General features: G+C 44.4%; 1 protein-coding gene across 12 annotated transcripts in view; it reads right to left on the bottom strand.

Moving 5' to 3' along the window:
• The window catches only part of tns1b (tensin 1b), a 256,725-nt gene that overhangs the window by 157,376 nt on the left and 81,424 nt on the right, over positions 1-17,925 (bottom strand). For all 12 annotated transcript variants that reach the window (XM_079562808.1, XM_079562814.1, XM_079562813.1 and 9 more), the window contains exons 2-3: positions 16,166-16,280; positions 6,652-6,689 (exon numbers count right to left, since the gene is read on the bottom strand). In XM_079562808.1, coding sequence (XP_079418934.1) covers positions 6,652-6,689; positions 16,166-16,280 — 153 coding nt within the window. The remainder of the gene's footprint in view (positions 1-6,651; positions 6,690-16,165; positions 16,281-17,925) is intronic.

The raw sequence follows: 17,925 nt of genomic DNA on the forward strand, positions 1-17,925 counted from the left end.
TTTTATCACATACATTCAGGATTTTCACACTTATTACAAAGGAATACTAAAATTTTAATCTGTTATTGTTACATCCAGCAGAAGTGTAATGTTTTAAAGCAGAATCTCCATGACTTCCTTCTTCACTTCTCAGTCTGTGACTGAAGAGCAGGCGTACATTGAGATTGACATTGAGTTTTTGTGGTTCACGTTTGTCTCAGCTCTTCTGAATCGTAAAACTACTAACTTCCTTGTTTACGCCACACCCCGTTTGCTTCATATCCGGCTTTTCTCTGATTGGTTAATGTGCTTGTCAATCACAACAATCGGAAACTCGAAGAAGGTCAACCATGCTTTCTATTTAAAAGCAGGAGAGTCTTGGAATTTCCCTGCAGAAAAGTGTTTTATTAAACCAATCACTGAAATTCTGAAGACAACATGCAGAAGACGTGTATGATTGAGAACAAACTTTAGAACTTCTGTTGAGAACCATTTGGGTACATGGCCTTGCTGATTAATCTGCAGAAAAATAGAAGAGCGACATCGGCCATTTTAAGAGAGGACATGTCCATCAGCAAGAGCCTCGGAGGAACAACAGAAAGGGAAGTTCCACAGGCCTCGAAAACTCAGAAATGCAGGAGCGTGAATTCAAAAACAAGCTTTCTGAGAAGTCAAGGAGGCGCGAGAAGAAAAACACTTTCTCTCTGAAAGATTAGTGACCGGTTTAGTTTATGGTTCGTCCGTTTTGTTTTGGTAAAGGTTTGTCATTAGCGCTGAGGCATACTCGCTTCCTTCTCCAAATACTGTATACAATGGAGTACTTCGTCAACTACTACAACTACACCAGCAGCATAACAACAGAAGGAGGTCTGGGCTCTGGGAACGGTTTGTCTCTTTGCTAAGTCTCAATATGTTTAGACCAGGAATCTTATCATGTATGTGGAAAGGAGGAAGGACTGAGCATCTCGTATGTTGTTTGGAGCGCTCTCCTTTCGCAGCATCAGGAAGTAACCGTAGTAAATACAAAATACAAGCTTACATTTTTAGCCAACAGTGCTCAAACAAATCAATGTGATAAATGCAGTTCTGAAAGAGTGGTTTCCAGCCATTTTGCATGATTTTCCCCTTTTAAAGTCCATGATCCCCATGCATTACCAACATTGCATCCTGTTGGTGTAGAAGCCCAGTTTTCATCATATTGGACACATTTTGAATATGTAATTTTCCTGTGCATTTCTGTTGTTTAAAGCAGTACTAAGTAACGTGTTTACCTTACTAAATCCTTTCCGTAGTCCCTGTGGGGGTAATACAAGTGTTTATGGGATCATTGGAGGGTCTTTCATCTCCCCCTGGTGTCTCTGGCCAGAAAACCATGTTTGCAAATTGACTGCCACTGGGCCGGAGCCACCAATACACACTAATAGAATCACGAAGAAGAAGCTAACATGCTAATTAGTATCTTCTGCTTTTTGCGAGGCTGGGTCGTGGAGGCAGCACTCTCAGCTTCCCGATCCACGCACACCTCCTCCAGCTGTTCTGACCCCGAGGCGATTCCAGGCCAGCTCGGAGACATAGTCCCACCAGCGTGTCCTGGGTCTTCCACAAGGCCTTGTCCCAATAGGACATGCCTGGAACACCTCCCGCGGGAAGCGACCAGGAGGCTCCGGAACAGATGCCCCAGCCACCTCAGCTGCTCCTTTCGACATGAAGGAGCAGCGACTCTACTCCAAGCTCCTCCAGGGTAACTGAGCTCCTCACCCGATCTCGAAGGGTGCACGCAGCCACACTGCGAAGGAAACTCATTTCGGCCGCTTGTATTCGCGATCTTGTCCTTTCGGTCATTACCCAAATCTCATGAGCATAGAAGAGGGCGGGAACGTAGATCGATAGGTAAATCAATGCCGCACCGATCTGTCTATCGATCTTACGCTCCATCCAAAAAAAGAAATTGCTGCAAACATCTAAATTGTTCAGGACAAAAAATTGGCCACATATGTAAAAAAAAAAATCCCATTTATTTTTCAAAATGTTTTTCAGTTTTTCACTATTTTTCCCAATTCATTCTCAAATGTTTTTGAACAATTTGTCCCACTTTTTTCCACATATTCCCATATTTCTTGACCTTGGAGTTAAACTTGATCATGTAAATTTGCATATCTTCCAAACAGCAATTTCAATATGAGCTCACAGACGAAGTATCACCAAACTCTGTCCACGATTGTTTTATTAGTGACAAGGGACAAAAGTGAAAATCCAAAATGCTAAAACCAGCTGCTGCGTTGATACATCCTCGACAAATACCTCACAGCGGTTTGTTTCCCGAGTGTTTGTGCCCCTGAGCTCAGCACCTCTGTGTCAAATGTTCCTGACAAGACTCAAGCTCTTTTCACATCCGAGCGCCGCGTTCCCACCACGTGAACAACATGGCTCCGTCACATTCATGTCCAGAGGGAGGGAGGGGGGAGGGGGGGCTGCCCAATACCAGAAAAGTTTACTTTTTCATTAACCGGTCAAAAAAAAAAGTTTTATTACGATCCTTATTTGGTGATATATTGATAAAAAATAAGAATGTGTTTATTATTTTATATATGTTATATATCAGGCACTGCTACATCTAAACTTCTTACAACTTCCTACCACTTAGCCTATAGATACAGACGTAATCTCTGCAGACGCACAAAAAGTCACTTCTGAAGCTGCAGGAGGGAAAATAACCACACTTTCACCTAATGCAACTACTTTAACAAACGCTGAATTATGGATACATTTTGTACCAAATAAAGACACAGAGACATGGAGAGGAGTGAAGTGGTGCAATGGCCCTTGAATACTAGGGTTGTGCTGATGGACGATATCATCGTCCATCGTGATGGATGAGCAACATCACGATGGAGAGCCACCATCGTGATGCCACGCCCCCTTCTGTCAGAAACACGCACTGGTCTTCTGTAGGCCTTGTAAACCTACAAACTTTGCAGAAATTTCACAGTAAATTAAATCACGGATATAACTAATATGCACGCTAGTGTCAGTAGCCTGGCAGAAGCCACGAGGTGTTAGCCGTAATTATTAAAGTAAAGACGAAGTGCTGCTCTATTTCTGACGGGGCTCTCTCTCTCTCTCTCTCTCTCTCTCTCTCTCTCTCTCTGCAGCTCAGAGTTAAACAGCGCGTGGTTTTGCTTTGCTGCGTACGGAAACTTAAACCGTTTTAAAATGACCAGATGGCTCTCACATCGGAGCTAGCTGAGCGCGCATGGGTTTGGATTATTCTCACGAAGGCCCGAGAGAGGAAAGAGAGAGGAGAGAAAGAGGCGGTGCAGGAGGTACGAGGTTACGAGCAGACGGACCGGGAGGCGCGTGGAGCGGCTTCAAAAATGTAAGCTACGACGCAAACTTCTAAATATTGTTCCACATTACGTTAAAGTTGAGCAAATGCAAATAATAAGCTCCGATTTACATTCGTATTAGTGTGATGAGAGCACTGGTATTGAGGAGGAGTTCACGCTCTGAATAAGTCGTTCTCCTCTCAGACTTTACGCACGAGTTTTAACACATTTCTTTTGCAAAATTTGTGTTCCATGACTCTATTCAGATCATGTTTAGTTTAGATCCATTTATCCTGCAATCTCACATTTTCCTAGCATACATAGTAATATGCAGCATATATATAGGCTATGTAAATGTCTTTAAAAAATACTTATAATGAGAAATGGACGATATCATCGTCCATCACGATGGTTCACTGTAAACATCGTCAACGGCCAATTAAGGGAACATCGCCCAACCCTATTGAATACATCAGGGAATGCTAACATTAGCTTCATGCTACATGCTGCACTTCTAGAGGACAATCTACTTCATTTTCTAATGAAAGAATGAGGCAAAACATTCACATGGACCTGATTTTGATCCAACCTTTTGTGTGTTTGCTGAACATGCTCAGAGTCCACCCAACAATGTCTACATTTTTTATTTCCATACAAGACTTCCTTTCCCCCGATAGGCCCAGGGTGTCCTAACCCTATTAGCTCCTGACCCTTAACCTTTCATGGGGTCAACTGTTAGATCTCTATGCAGTTAGTTGCAGCATTTGCCCAATTGGACCGTCCTTACCCAGGGGAAGGGGAAGTGACATCACCAACAGCTGCTGTTCTTCTCCTTTAAGGTTATTAGCAGACTGCAGGCAAACAAAGGTGCATGTCTCCACCTACTGTATTGCATTTGCAACAACATAGTGTCCAAATAAAGACATTTAAGGAGAAAAATGTGGCTTATGGGATGGTACATAATCACCGGTTAGTTAGCATCAGAGGTCCCTATGCTAAAGTGGCTATGATAGTTATTGATGATAGCATTGAGGCTCCTTTTCCTTAACTCCTTCCTAACTGACAGCCCAATTCGGAGGCTTCTTATCATGGCGGACGCTGACGCACTTCCGGTTTGGCGTTATACCTCGTAACAATCTGCCCGTTTCGGACGGGGCCAGTGACTCGGGAGTCAGGGTTGCCAGGTCTCAGGAGCCTGGAATGTTTTTGTACTAGTTTACAGAGCCATGTGCTCCTGCGATGATGAGAAACTGCCACTTTCTCCCTCTTTCTCTAAAAAAGCTGCTCTTTTAGCCTTGGGTTTGAGCTTATGTCATTAGAAATGGTGATTTTATAAAGAAATGATATGAAGGAATAAAACCGCATGGCAAAAAAACATTTGCTTGATCACAATAGTTTGTTCTGAACACAATGAACACAGACTATAAACAATTGGGTCAACACAATAAAGAATATGCAATAATCTCAAGTTCTTTAATTGTCTTGAAAAACCCTCTGAACTCCTTCTAAGTCGCATATTTACATGTGCCATCGAAGCGTAGGCTCTTTCTCATTTTTGTAAAAGTATCTCATACATAGGCCAAGTTCCGGATGGTTTTTACATCAAAGCAGCTAAAGCCCAGTGTCTGTAGGGCAGATAGAGATCATTGGTTTGGTCCCGCCCTTGTTTTTCATCTCACACTCATTAGCTCTTCCTGTACACTGTGAGGCAGGTCCAGGAAGTGGATGCGAAGAACATTCAGACCGTCGTGATGGAGAAAAGACAAACGGGTCTTTGCTTCGACTCGTTAAAAACATCTTTCTTTCGTTCATTTTGCAGCTGTAATAAACAAATGACTTTAACGTGATTAGTCTTTCAACCTTTGCATAAGCGACCATTGTATTCCCAGGTCCACTCCCATCCAAGCTCGTTTTATTTTTAGCCACAAATCCATCTCTAAACTGGGTCTGGGTCCAATCCAAACAGTTTTCGCTTCAGGGAGCTGTTTGGACATTCTTTACATTTTACTCCCCAAACTCCGCCCGAAAAGTCCGCAGAGAGTTTCAGGCTCGGAGCCCTATCTCTGACGAGGGGCTCCGTGAGGCAATTACAGGCAGATAAAGCGCGGGTTTATCATCACTACTGAACACGCATTAGGGAAATATGTGGAACAGGCTGGAGAGCGGGCTGAGATTCTGGAATCTAATGCAGAAGAACAGCTCTGGAGAGGAAAGGACAGTGAAAACCAACCTGCCAATGAATCTGACTGAGAAATGAGGCCTACAAATCCACAGAGTTCTTCTTCTGAAACACTGAAGAGGCACCAAGAGCCTCTCACAGCTGCAGCACAGTGGAGGCGTCACAAGAGGGGCTACAGGAACCGAAAAGGGACAAACGAGGAGGTATCCGGGCAAGACACACATGCCTTTGAACGCTACTGTTGTTCTGGTATACGTTAACTGGATAATATACGCCTGATACGCTCTTCAGAAGATTCTGAAAGACTGTTTTATATTCAACATTGTGGCGGAGTTTCACAGGTGACCCTCAGGTAAAGAAGAAGGAGGAGAAGAAGGAGAAGAAGAAGGAGAAGGAGGAGGAGAAGAACAAGGAGAAGAAGAAGTAGGAGGAGGAGAAGAAGAAGGAGAAGAAGAAGAAGGAGGAGGAGGAGGAGGAGGAGGAGGAGGAGGAGGAGGAGAAGGAGAAGAAGAAGAAAAAGAAGAAGGAAAAGAAGAAGAAGAAGAATGAGGAGAAGAAGAAGAAGAAGAAGAAGAAGAAGAAGGAAAAGAAGAAGAAGAATGAGGAGAAGAAGAAGAAGAAGAAGAAGGAAAAGAAGAAGAAGAATGAGGAGAAGAAGAAGAAGAAGAAGAAGAAGAAGAAGAAGAAGGAGAAGGAGAAGGAGAAGAAGAAGAAGAAGAAAAAGAAGAAGGAAAAGAAGAAGAAGAATGAGGAGAAGAAGAAGAAGAAGAAGGAAAAGAAGAAGAAGAATGAGGAGAAGAAGAAGAAGAAGAAGAAGAAGAAGAAGGAGAAGGAGAAGGAGAAGGAGAAGGAGAAGAAGAAGAAAGTCTCAATAATAAATAATAATAAAAAGTCAGTGATCGTTTTGGATGTTTTTCATGTTCAGCTAATTAATGGGAAATCCCTTCAAAGGCCTCGTATGTAGCAGCTCATTAGCAAAGGAAACCACTTTATCACTCACAGAAAGTCTCAGGAAGTCTCACAATGCCGCACACCCACATTTGCATTTTTCTTTCAATATCCGATACTCAAAGATTCAAACCTCAAAGCTCGGCCTCGAAAAAGAAACAAGCCGGATCTCTAGTGGAAACTCCCACAAACCAGATACAAGAAGATCGCGGGGCTTACCTTGACTTCGCATTTCTTGTGGCAGGAAACTCGACACACTGTGGGGAAAAAGGAGGAAAAATCGTTAAAGAAGTGACGGAGTGTCCAGTTATTCATCTGTTCTTTACCATCTTAGAAATATTCAAGTGGGGTTAAAGCTTCGTAATAAATCGATGTCCGTGCAGTTATCTCGCTCACATTCCTGTCTCCAACACGAGCAGCTCATCACTCTCACTTTCACTGCAGGACGAGCTGGTCCAGAACAAAAGAGCTGAGAAGTTTTTTTTTTTACAATTCTTCTACGTATAATTGCCACTGCGCTGGTGTTTACGACTCTCATTAATAATGGCCAGACTTCGGGCTCTGTTTCCTCCACAGTCTGTCAGCTGTTCCTCACACATGGCGTTTCCACATGTGAGCAGTGAAAGTGTTTGGTGTAATGAGCGTGTGCGGCGGCGGCGGAGGCGGAGGCGGCTCGTATTCAGACACAAACTCCTGCCTGAGCGAGGAGCTGCTCCACATTCAGAGTGCAGACTGACGTGTTGATTACAGGCCAAGACGTGTGGGCAGCACCTCCCAAAGACCTCCACCCAAAAACACCCACCAGCACACGGGTAAGTATAGATACTGGACTGTAAATATAGAACAATGCTCCCACACTGAACCAACATAAGGAGGAATCTTCTCTAGCTCTGACTTTATGGCTTTTTTAAAGATCGGATTTACTTGATTGATAAATGTGCATGTTTGTCGCATGTAAACTGCTATAAAAACAATTATTTAGGTTAAATTCACACCTGAGACTCGGTTCGATTGGGGACTAAAAGTGCAACTGTTTGCGTTCACGCTTCTTTTTGTCTATCGCAGGGGTGTCAGACATAGATGATTTCATTCATTTAATCCAGCACCTGCCCTGTAGATCATAAATTCCAGAGTATGTTAAAAAAAAAAGGAAGTCTCAGGCCCATTCCTCTGCAGAATTCAGATTTTTTTTTAAGAATAACCAGAATGCTCATTCTAGCCACTAGGGGGCATTAAATTAAACAAAAGGAAAGAGTTCCACATGTGTCCAGCAGAGGGTACTGACATAATAAGAGCTCAGGATATGAACAACACGTTATAGCCACGTGGTAAATGGACAGTCTGCCCCAGGGCGGCTGTGGCTTCAGTAACAGCTTGCCACCACCGAGTATGGAGTAAATGAATAATGACTATGTAGTACTTTGAGGAACCTGTGACACACGCTTGTAAAGTGCAAAACAAGTGTAAGTCGTTGTTATTAATAAAGCTACAGTCAAGTTGGGGCTTTGACCAAATCACAGCTTATTATTATTCATTATTGGAAAAATGTTCTGTACTATATACAGCCCGCGACACCCCTGGTCTATCGAACCATCATTTAAGATGGTTCTGCATTAAAACCTTCTACAGGAGTCGTGATGAAACACATTTATCTCATTGATAAACTTCAGACACAAATGTGGATCACTGATACAGAAATGCAGCCTGAGAAAGATGTGGATTCAGACCCAGATCCCACATGCTCAAGTCAGGCGACTCGATCAGAAAGAACATCCAACACCAACGTCCTGAAAGATGTCGCTCTCGGACCAGAACCCTCTGTCCCAGCCTCCCAGGCTCTGGTGGACAAACCAAGCTGCAGAGGATGGACAGGGTGACAGTTTTCTCACTTTTTAACCATGAGTTTCTCAAAATTGAAACTTAAGCGCAGCTTACACGGTACGTTGTAGAGACCCGCACCAGGGGGCATCTAAACATAACATGCTAATGACACGTTTACCCCAGAAAACTAAACATTCAACTAAACACAGCCAACTGTGTGGCATTTATAGATAAGAATGCACTGTATGTTGTAAGCCAACAATGTTAGTGCGTTAAAAAAAGTGCGCTTTGTGACCACCTGACACTCGGCTTCACTGAAATCACTGAGCAGTTTCATGTCTCAGCTGGAGGCCGTTCTCCCTCACGTCAACAGGAGACTACGAGACAATGCAGAACGGTCATGGCCCTGTGTGAACACTGACTTGCTAAACTCACCATCTCATTGTGCTGTGAAGCTTCCCACATGTATAGTTAGTCAAATAACGGCCTGTAAATAATCTGCAATGACTTTCTTCCACTTGAAGCTCCAGAGTTGCCTTCAAGCCACATTCACCCAAGGAAGTAGAAACATAGCGCTGTAGTTTCATAGGTTTTGTCGACGCTTCATCGTTTTCACATAAAAGCAGAAGACTTTAGCGTTTTCCTGGAGACTATGGCTGATACAGAAGTCATGGTGAAGAGAAGGACTTGTCTTGGTCATGTTATGGTTGTTTTTATGAATGTCCACTTTCATATTCTTGCACCTGCACCTGTTTCCATCCTCTAAACGCTTGTGTGTATACTTTGGTGTGATTAATGGTATAGTTGCTCGGTGATTCACGTGCAGTTTCCTGTGGTTTTGCCGTAACCTGCAGTCACCTCGCTCACATGTTCCCCTGCCCGCCGTCTGCAGAGCGACTGCCTGTTTCATGTAATCCACTACAATAATAAACACATCCCGGGGTCCGGGGCACGTGAGGCGACGCGCTGCCAGAGGAACACACAAGAGCTGGAGCTGCTTCCATATCGGGCGAGAGCGGGAGAGCCGAGGCGCGTTGCCTTCTTAGGAAGTCAGGAGTTTGAGCAGAAACAGACCGGGATGATAACCACTCTGCCACGGTAACACGGGGAGCTATAGGAAGTGGCCCCGCCCCCTGATTGTGTCCAGACTCCAGACCTCTCCGCGGGGACGGGGTTCAGAGGAAAGGGAAGGGCACACCCTCGGACTGTGCTCAGTAACACTCGCTGCATCCTTTGATACGTCAACTGCTTTCAAACCGCAAGTGCTCTGCGTCTTTGCTGCTATGCTTGGTAGTGGAGGAAATATGAGCACTGTCACGATCAGCAGGTGGAAGGCAAGTTTTTGTAGCTCGTTGATGACTCCAACGGGTGTAGAGTTAAAGGAACATGCCAACATGGGGAGAACGTGCAAACTCCACACAGAAAGGCCCCGTCTAGGTAGGCCTTTCAGTCATGTGACTTTTGTTGTTATGGCGGCCATTTTGAATACCGAAGTAGAATTGTGCAGTACTACAACAACAATATCTGTACTTGTAATCATTTTCAAGAAGACAACAGTCAAAACACGGCCCCAGAGACGCACGTTTATGTGAAGAAACCAGTGAGTCAAGCTGCTCAAGACGTTTGCATGCTACCGGTTAGCATTTAGCTTCAACACACAACACACAAGAGCTGGAGCTGCTTCCCTATCGGGCGAGAGCGGGAGAGTCGAGTTAAATGAAATTCTTGAATTTGGCAACATGGGGAGAATGTGTAAACTCCACACAGAAAGGCCCCGTCCAGGTAGGCCTTTCAGTCACGTGACTTTTGTTTTCATGGCGGTACAAGAACAACAATATCTCTACTCGTAATCATTGCCCAAGAAGATAAAGGTAAAAACACGGCCCCAGAGACACACATTTATGTGAAGAAACCAGTGAGTCAAGCTGCTCAAGACGCTTGCATGCTACCGGTTAGCATTTAGCTTCAACACTATAAGAGAAAGTCCTGAACCACACTCCAAACCTTGGCTACAACATGTGACAGAGGTCAGAGCTGAGCTGTTACTGTAGTATTTCCTCAGTGTTCATAGATGTGAGCCACACATTGATGACAGTTGCTAACCGGTAGCATGCTAACGTCTTGAGCAGCTTAAACACTCAGACTCTGTTGACATGAGAAACTGTAAAAATCACAGAGAAAGGTTTCTGCTTCCTCTTTGATGTGTTCGTTTAGTCTTCAGAGTGAAGCAGATCTGTAGCTCGACAGAGATTTCCTGGTTATATCACATAAACGTGAGTCTCTGGGGCCGTGTTGTCTTTCATTTTCATCCTGAGTTGAGATATTCTTATATGTACAGCATAATTCTACTTCGGTATTCAAAATGGCAGCTGGAACTGTGCGTGATGTCGTCGGAAGCACATGTATACCACGGCTTTGAGTAAAGAGTAAGTACTTTACCCCCCTCGGGTCCCTGCCCTCCAGGACTCTCATCCTGGAGTCTCGCCGTTACATCCACTGCCTCATGTTCCTCTGTTAAACTGTGTCGGGTCTGACTGAACCAGCTGTTACCGCGTGAAGTCCCTCCAGATCGTCACAGATTATGAAGCTGCAAGTTTCCAAAACCACGTCGTCCTTTGGCCTCATGTCCTTTCACTTCTGGATTCTGCCCAAAATAAACGAAAGCTGAATCACTCATCTCACTCTGCTTTAAACAGAGGCTCAAGGACCTTTTTGACGACTTATGTAAATGTTTTACTGATGAAGGATTTTAAAAGGTTGCGTTCAACTATTCCTCGGTGGTAACTATGGTAACTGTCGAACTGCGAATGTTACTGTGTCCGAATGTTCACCCCAGTCCTTAACCCCTCATTGACAATCGGCCTGCACTATAGTAGACTTTATTCTGTAGCCCCTACTTTCTCCTCGCCGTGGGTCGTCATGTGCGGCGAGGAGAAAGAAACATCAGCAGAATGAGCGACTACATCTGCTATAAGTTATTAAACTCTGGGAATTATGTATTTCTTATGTAGTTCCATAAAGACCGACCAAAGACACAGTGGAATATTTATAGACAAATTCACATGAATTTGACGTGAATGACCTTTGTACAAAATGAAATAAGTACGAGCGTATGGCAAAACCAGGCTAGGTCAGAGCTAATGTTAGCAACATTTTACCGTGACCATTTATAGTCAAGTAGTTTATTCATGAGAAATACGCAACATGTGAGTAAAACAGCTGTTTTCACTCCTTCGTGTTGTGTTTAGTTCAAAGACCTGTTGCTGTCTGTTCTCCTCGACTCTGGCAGTGCATTGAGGTCTATAGTGACCCGTCTCGTGATCGATGCTGCACTGCTTTTCAGAAGGCATTGTGGGAAATGTTGAGCTTCTCTCTGGAAACTTCGAACACCAGGACGAACTGGTTTGACCACAGTATAGTTCACTATAGTGAGGACATTCAGCAACCTCCCTCTCTTTTGGTACAGCTGCGTTTTTTTGTTTTTTTTATAAGTTATTTTTGTAGTTTCTGTGTTCCACATTGTTTTACTGGACCTTGTAAGGCTCAGTGTTATTTTTTTTACTGCAGAGAGTCCGAACAAGTCGTGAAGGACCCAGCTTTTTAAAAGAAAACAAACAGCTACAAATTTTCTTCTTCTGAAACTCTGAAGAGGCACCAAGAGCCCCCCCTGCAGCTCAGTGGAGGCGTCACAAGAGGAACTACAGGAAACAAGGAAGGGACAAACGAGGAGGTATCCAGATGGTGAAAGACTGTTGTGGGGTGGAGGGAGCTGCACAGGAGGAAGAGGAAGGAGGAGGAGCTGACCAGTGCAGGACACCACGCTCTGAAACAGGGACAAACCCTGGAAGACGAACCCAACAACCGACTGAACGCAATTTCACTGTACAAAATAACAAATAACATTCTCACACAGCCTTTGTCTTACTTTATGGCTCAAATCTTTGTAGATACTGGGAGAATCTACGTGAAACAAAAACGGCCTCAAAGTATATAGTCTTCTCTGTTGGCGCGTATGAACTAACTTGTGAATCTAGTCACTGCCATTTTCTTTTTGGAGATTTCTTTGAAACACTATGTCTCGCCCTTGCCCTATTCCCTGTGTGTAACTCTCTACTGTTTGTGTTGTAATTGTTTTGTTTCCCCGTCCCTGTTCCTTTAAGTGCACTTTAAGCACTTTCAGGCCAACACTGTAAACACAAATCTGGTCTTAACTGCTGATGAACAGAGTCCAACAACGCAGTACTTCTCTGCAGTGATTCCCCTCCAGCCCTCGTCCACATTTTGGAGGAGATCCCTTTAAACCCGGTCCAGACGCTGATGTCGTCCTTCCACTGAGTCACGGGGAGCTGCTCTTCTGACCAATCGCTCCGCTTTATTTATTCCTCCAGGACTGGGATTTCATGGGAATTTCGTGTTGGGGTTTGTCTGATGGAAACAGCTGCCTCTGGAGCTCAGTCACAGGAAAGTCTGAGTCCCACAGGAGGAGAGAGAGCAGAGAGAGAAGCGCTCTGCTGCCTCCTGGTGGAGAAACAGGACAACTGCAAAGGAAGGATTCATGATGTACTCTTAAATTTAGCATCACGTTTCTGAGCAATAACATCAAACATGATCATTTCAGTCCAAGTAAGTTTTCTGCTGAGTGAAATTAGACCAAAACCAACTAGATTAAAAGTAGTAAATGAGACTAAAACTGTGACTAAAACCTCCAGATAGTTTTGTCGACTCATGAAAACTGAATAAAAGAAAAGACTAAAATGCTCTGAACGTTTCGAGGATTTAAATATGTGCGGAAATATACAAAACACATGAAAACCTATGAAAACATTAAAGCCTGCCTCCACCTCGCCCGATCATTCATCCAGTGCCGTGTCAGTCTAACTAGATCTTATAATGATTTTCTACCAACTAATTGATATGGGGATAGACAGCATTTGGGACACAAAACTATTTACTATTCTGCATAAAGTAAAGCTGGTACAGCATTAGTAAAGATCAGCTGACCCTGAAGCCCTGAGTTACACAGCAGTGAAGTCACAGTGAGCCCTGGTTGTGCAGTGACATTAGCTCTACAAACAGTACATGTAAATATATATATGTAATTATTATACATGTAATAAACCACCACCTGAATGGTTGTGGTGTGTGGTTTTAAGGTTTGTGGGTCCATACTGGACTCCATCTTTGTTTAGTCTGCTCTATGAAATATTTAACACAAATCGTTTTGTCTTTGCTTGGTGACTCTACCTTAAAGGGACTAGATGCAAGTTGGTCATTTTATGCTCACTACTGCCACCTCAGGACTTACACATAACTGCAGCTTCTATATTAAGCTTGTGCATGCCGGCACTTCAGACTCAAATTAACACCTTTCTGAGTGACAGTGCAGGATTTTAGAGGCAGTTGTGGTGAACAGGTCTGGGCTCATTCTACACATTGGGACAAACAACAAATTGTGGTAACAAATGGTGAGGAAAGCCTCCAAGCGCCTTTGTTTCCTGACACAACAGGATCTACTGACCATCTACACCACACTCGTGAGACCCTGCTTAGAGTATTGGTGGTGTCATCTTAGTGGGGTACAACAATGGCCAGGCTATCTCTATGGGAGGAGTCACACCTAAGGTACCCACACTGCAGAGCAGGAGAGAGAGGGCCGCTGTGAAGCTGCTCAAAGAGATGGGCCACAGCGGACGGACACCCTCTGAGTACAAGTACCACACAGGAAGATTTGGACAATCTGTGCTGCCAACAGCGGTGAGGCTGTGCAATAAGGACTTGAAGATTATGAAGATTTTACAAAAGTGTTTTTATTAATAATGTTTTCTGTCTGACGCTCTGAGAGGTATTTATCCCTTTTCTGTGGAAGCTCAGACAGACTTGAATGGTAGGACTAGCACAATGTCTCGAGTTCATGTCTCCAGGTCCCGTACAGATGGTAAATAAACTTCTCCTGTATAAGAACATCCAGACTGCTGCCTATTCTCCGTCTATCCTCTCGAACAGCATTGTTAATTCTCTAACAGTAAATGCCAAAACAAATGATCGGAGACACGCGAAACCTATGATAAAAACTGGGGAACTAAAACTTGAAATTGTGAGTGGACACTGAGTCATTTTAAAAAAAATTGGAGAAGATGTGCTAAATTTCCATCTCGTTTCACCAACTGAAGTATTTTAATGAAAAAATGTATAAAGTGGATTTTAGTTGAGAGTTTGATGGTTAAGTTTTGTTTTTGTAATGTTTGCACCGAGCCAAAAGAGGGCGCTGCAGGAGTGGGACTTCTGTGTCTTGTTTTTGTATCTTTTCAACTTGACTCACTTTACTCTTGGCTTTAAGCTACAAAATGGAAATTAATGTAAACTGTATCTTTAGGCAGTGTGAGAGTCAAAGGCTGTTTTTTATTGCAAGAAATACGACTCATTCACAAATCTACACAAGTTAAAGCACAATTCCCGCACAAACAAACAACAACACCTGCACTTTTAGGAGCTATGATTACAGACAATCACTGAGAAAGAAAATATGGATCATTTAACCTCGCCCTCGCTCCTCTTGATCATTGTGTTTAGTGCATTAAAGCAATAAAGTGACTTCTCTGCTCAGTAATAACACATTTTATACACTGGCTTTACAAATAACACCTGGATGAAGCCTGTGATCACGGAGGCAGACGTGGTTAAAGACGGGTTCTGAAATTTCAGAATCATCGTCATAATTCGCTGCGTTTTACGAGCAGCGCCTCCTCTGCAGATGTGCGCAGCTGTTTAATCTTTCCAAAACAAGCTCAGTTCAGCCGGAGTGCACCTTCAGACACACTGTGCAGGAGGGGAATCCTCTTCCTGTCACATGACACGAGCACCTTCACCAGGGTAGTTTTGTCCTCATGCTACTGGTGGTGAGGTAGAGGAGACTGGGGCTGGTTGTCACTGGGGTTGGTTGTCACAGTGCTTTTTACAGCCACACTAGAGGGCGCTGTGACTTGATATTGTTACTGAACATCACATGTATTTGGTAGTTATCTCAAGTTGGTTAGAAAATGCAATATTGATCTAAAACAAAATATCCGGTAATTTCACTTCCTGATTTTCACATGTCCCACCGTAAACCCCTTCCACCCCCTCCTCTTGCTCCATTTCACTCAGAGATGAGAGGATTGAGCTTAGCAAGAGATGGAGAGGTGAGGAAAGCATCTCGAACAGATTCAAAGATTACTCAAAGATGAATGTGTGGGTTGAAACCAATGGGCGAGGGACACGCCTCTCTTTGGTCCTCATGGCGAGGCAACTCCAACAGACACTTTGTAAAACGGTCTTTGCACCTCCCTGACACTGCTTAAAAGCCTGGCTTAAAAGACAAAAATTGCTTTGATCCTTGTGACAATTCTGGCAGGTATCATATTTTATGATCTGTAGGATTAAAAAGTTGAAGCCTGAGACTTTGATTGACAGGCTCGAGGGCACTGTGGAGGATTGTAGCTGCTCAGCCCGCCTCAGGGGGCAGAGTTTCCCGTCTTTCTGTCTTTGTTTGGAACATGCTCTGTATGAGGAGCCATCTTGGATTTTCTCTCGAATTGAGTCATTTATGTAAATGGGGAGAAGTGAGCAATGACAGTCTATAAATAGAGTCTATGATTGAACACAGCTCCAGGTATTTTTTTTATGCGAGAACAACAATGTAACATTGTAAAAAGCTCTAAGAATAGTTTTGTATAATACACCCACCTTTACAATAGCATTTGTGCATTTTGAGTACATATTTAGAGCTAATTGCACGATGCAGTGATGCACATGTGCTTGTGTAACTATGTCACCAAAGTGTTCCTGGTCTGACTGAAAGTGCCGCCCCCCAGAGCAGGAGCTAAAACATTGCCTCTGAAAAGGTCCCAGTTCTGTCCGCGGTGCGTTCACTGACCTCTGCAGATGAGCCCGTCCTGGAGGATGCTCTGTTTGCAGACGCTGCACAGTTTGGTCTTTTTGAAGCTCTTCAGTCTGAAGGTGTGAGAGTGCAGCACCTCCAGCTCCTCGGGCTGTGGAGACAAGACCGACACGGGTTCATTTGACATTTACAGGAGACACAAAGGCACGTCACGCTTGTTAGTTCACACAAATGTACAGAGGGATCAGACTGAGCAGCTCGGACCGGATCCAATGAGGGTTAAGCCACGTCTGGAACCGCCCAGGGTCTGACTGTCTGGATGAAAATGTTTTACAAATGAAGAACTTTACAGGAGATATAAATAAGTTTCCACATGAGTGCAGGTTAGGGGGATAATCCTGCCTCCTCCTGCTCTTTGGACCTTCAGGTGTCCGTCATGTGTCAGTCAGTCTCCTCTGAACACTCGATCAAACTCTGTGAAGCTCCAATCCTCCATTTCCTCTGCCGCTGGAGCCTCTCAGATCTCCATAATAATTCTGCTCTCCGTAACCTCCTGTAATCTCCATCACGGCCCTGTTTGCTCAGCTGGGATGGCTTCTGTGGGATCTATGCTCTCATAACGCTCGGAATAACCGTAACTCAACACACAAAAAACGGTCTCACGATGATGACATCATGTGTGTAAATATTGCTCAAAAGATGGAGATATTTATTCCACTTCATAGCAAACGCAAATGACTAACTATGAAAGTGCTTGTTTTGTTTGACAGTAGCACATTATTCCTCCACATGACTCCTTCTGCAGGCTTAAGTGACCCAATTCCTATTGTTTTGCCCCCATGTGACCTGTATCTGATCTTTTCATGATCAGATCCTTTTCAAATGCGACCCAGGCCACTAGGGTATGTCCTAAATCTGATACGTATATGATTTTTTGCAATGCGACTTCAGTCTGAACGGCCAGGTCGCACTAATCCAACACACAATGGATGCCATTCATTCTGCATTCAAGTTGATCGAAGAGTTAGATGAGCAACATCACGATGGAGGAGAGGAGAGAGGAGAGAGAGAGGAGAGAGAGGAGAGAGAGGAGAGAGAGGAGAGAGACGAGAGAGGAGAGAGGAGAGGAGAGAGAGGAGAGAGGAGAGGAGAGAGAGGAGAGAGAGGAGAGAGGAGAGAGAGGAGAGAGGAGAGGAGAGGAGAGAGAGGAGAGAGAGGAGAGAGAGGAGAGAGGAGAGAGAGGAGAGGAGAGAGAGGAGAGAGAGGAGAGAGAGGAGAGAGAGGGGAGAGAGGAGAGGAGAGGAGAGGAGAGAGGAGAGAGAGGAGAGAGGAGAGGAGAGAGAGGAGAGAGAGGAGAGAGGAGAGAGAGGAGAGAGGAGAGGAGAGGAGAGAGGAGAGAGAGGAGAGAGAGGAGAGAGAGGAGAGGAGAGAGGAGAGAGAGGAGAGAGGAGAGAGGAAAGAGAGGAGAGGAGAGAGGAGAGAGAGGAGAGAGAGGAGAGAGAGGAGAGGAGAGAGGAGAGAGAGGAGAGAGGAGAGGAGAGAGAGGAGAGAGAGGAGAGAGAGGAGAGAGGAGAGAGAGGAGAGAGAGGAGAGAGGAGAGAGAGGAGAGGAGAGAGGAGAGAGAGGAGAGAGGAAAGAGAGGAGAGGAGAGGAGAGAGGAGAGAGAGGAGAGAGGAGAGGAGAGGAGAGGGAGGAGAGAGGAGAGAGAGGAGAGAGACGAGAGAGGAGAGAGAGGAGAGAGGAGAGAGAGGAGAGGAGAGAGGAGAGAGAGGAGAGAGGAGAGGAGAGAGAGGAGA

The sequence above is a fragment of the Gobius niger genome (genome assembly GCF_951799975.1).
Source record: "Gobius niger genome assembly, chromosome: 9".
Classification (NCBI taxonomy): Eukaryota; Metazoa; Chordata; class Actinopteri; order Gobiiformes; family Gobiidae; genus Gobius; species Gobius niger.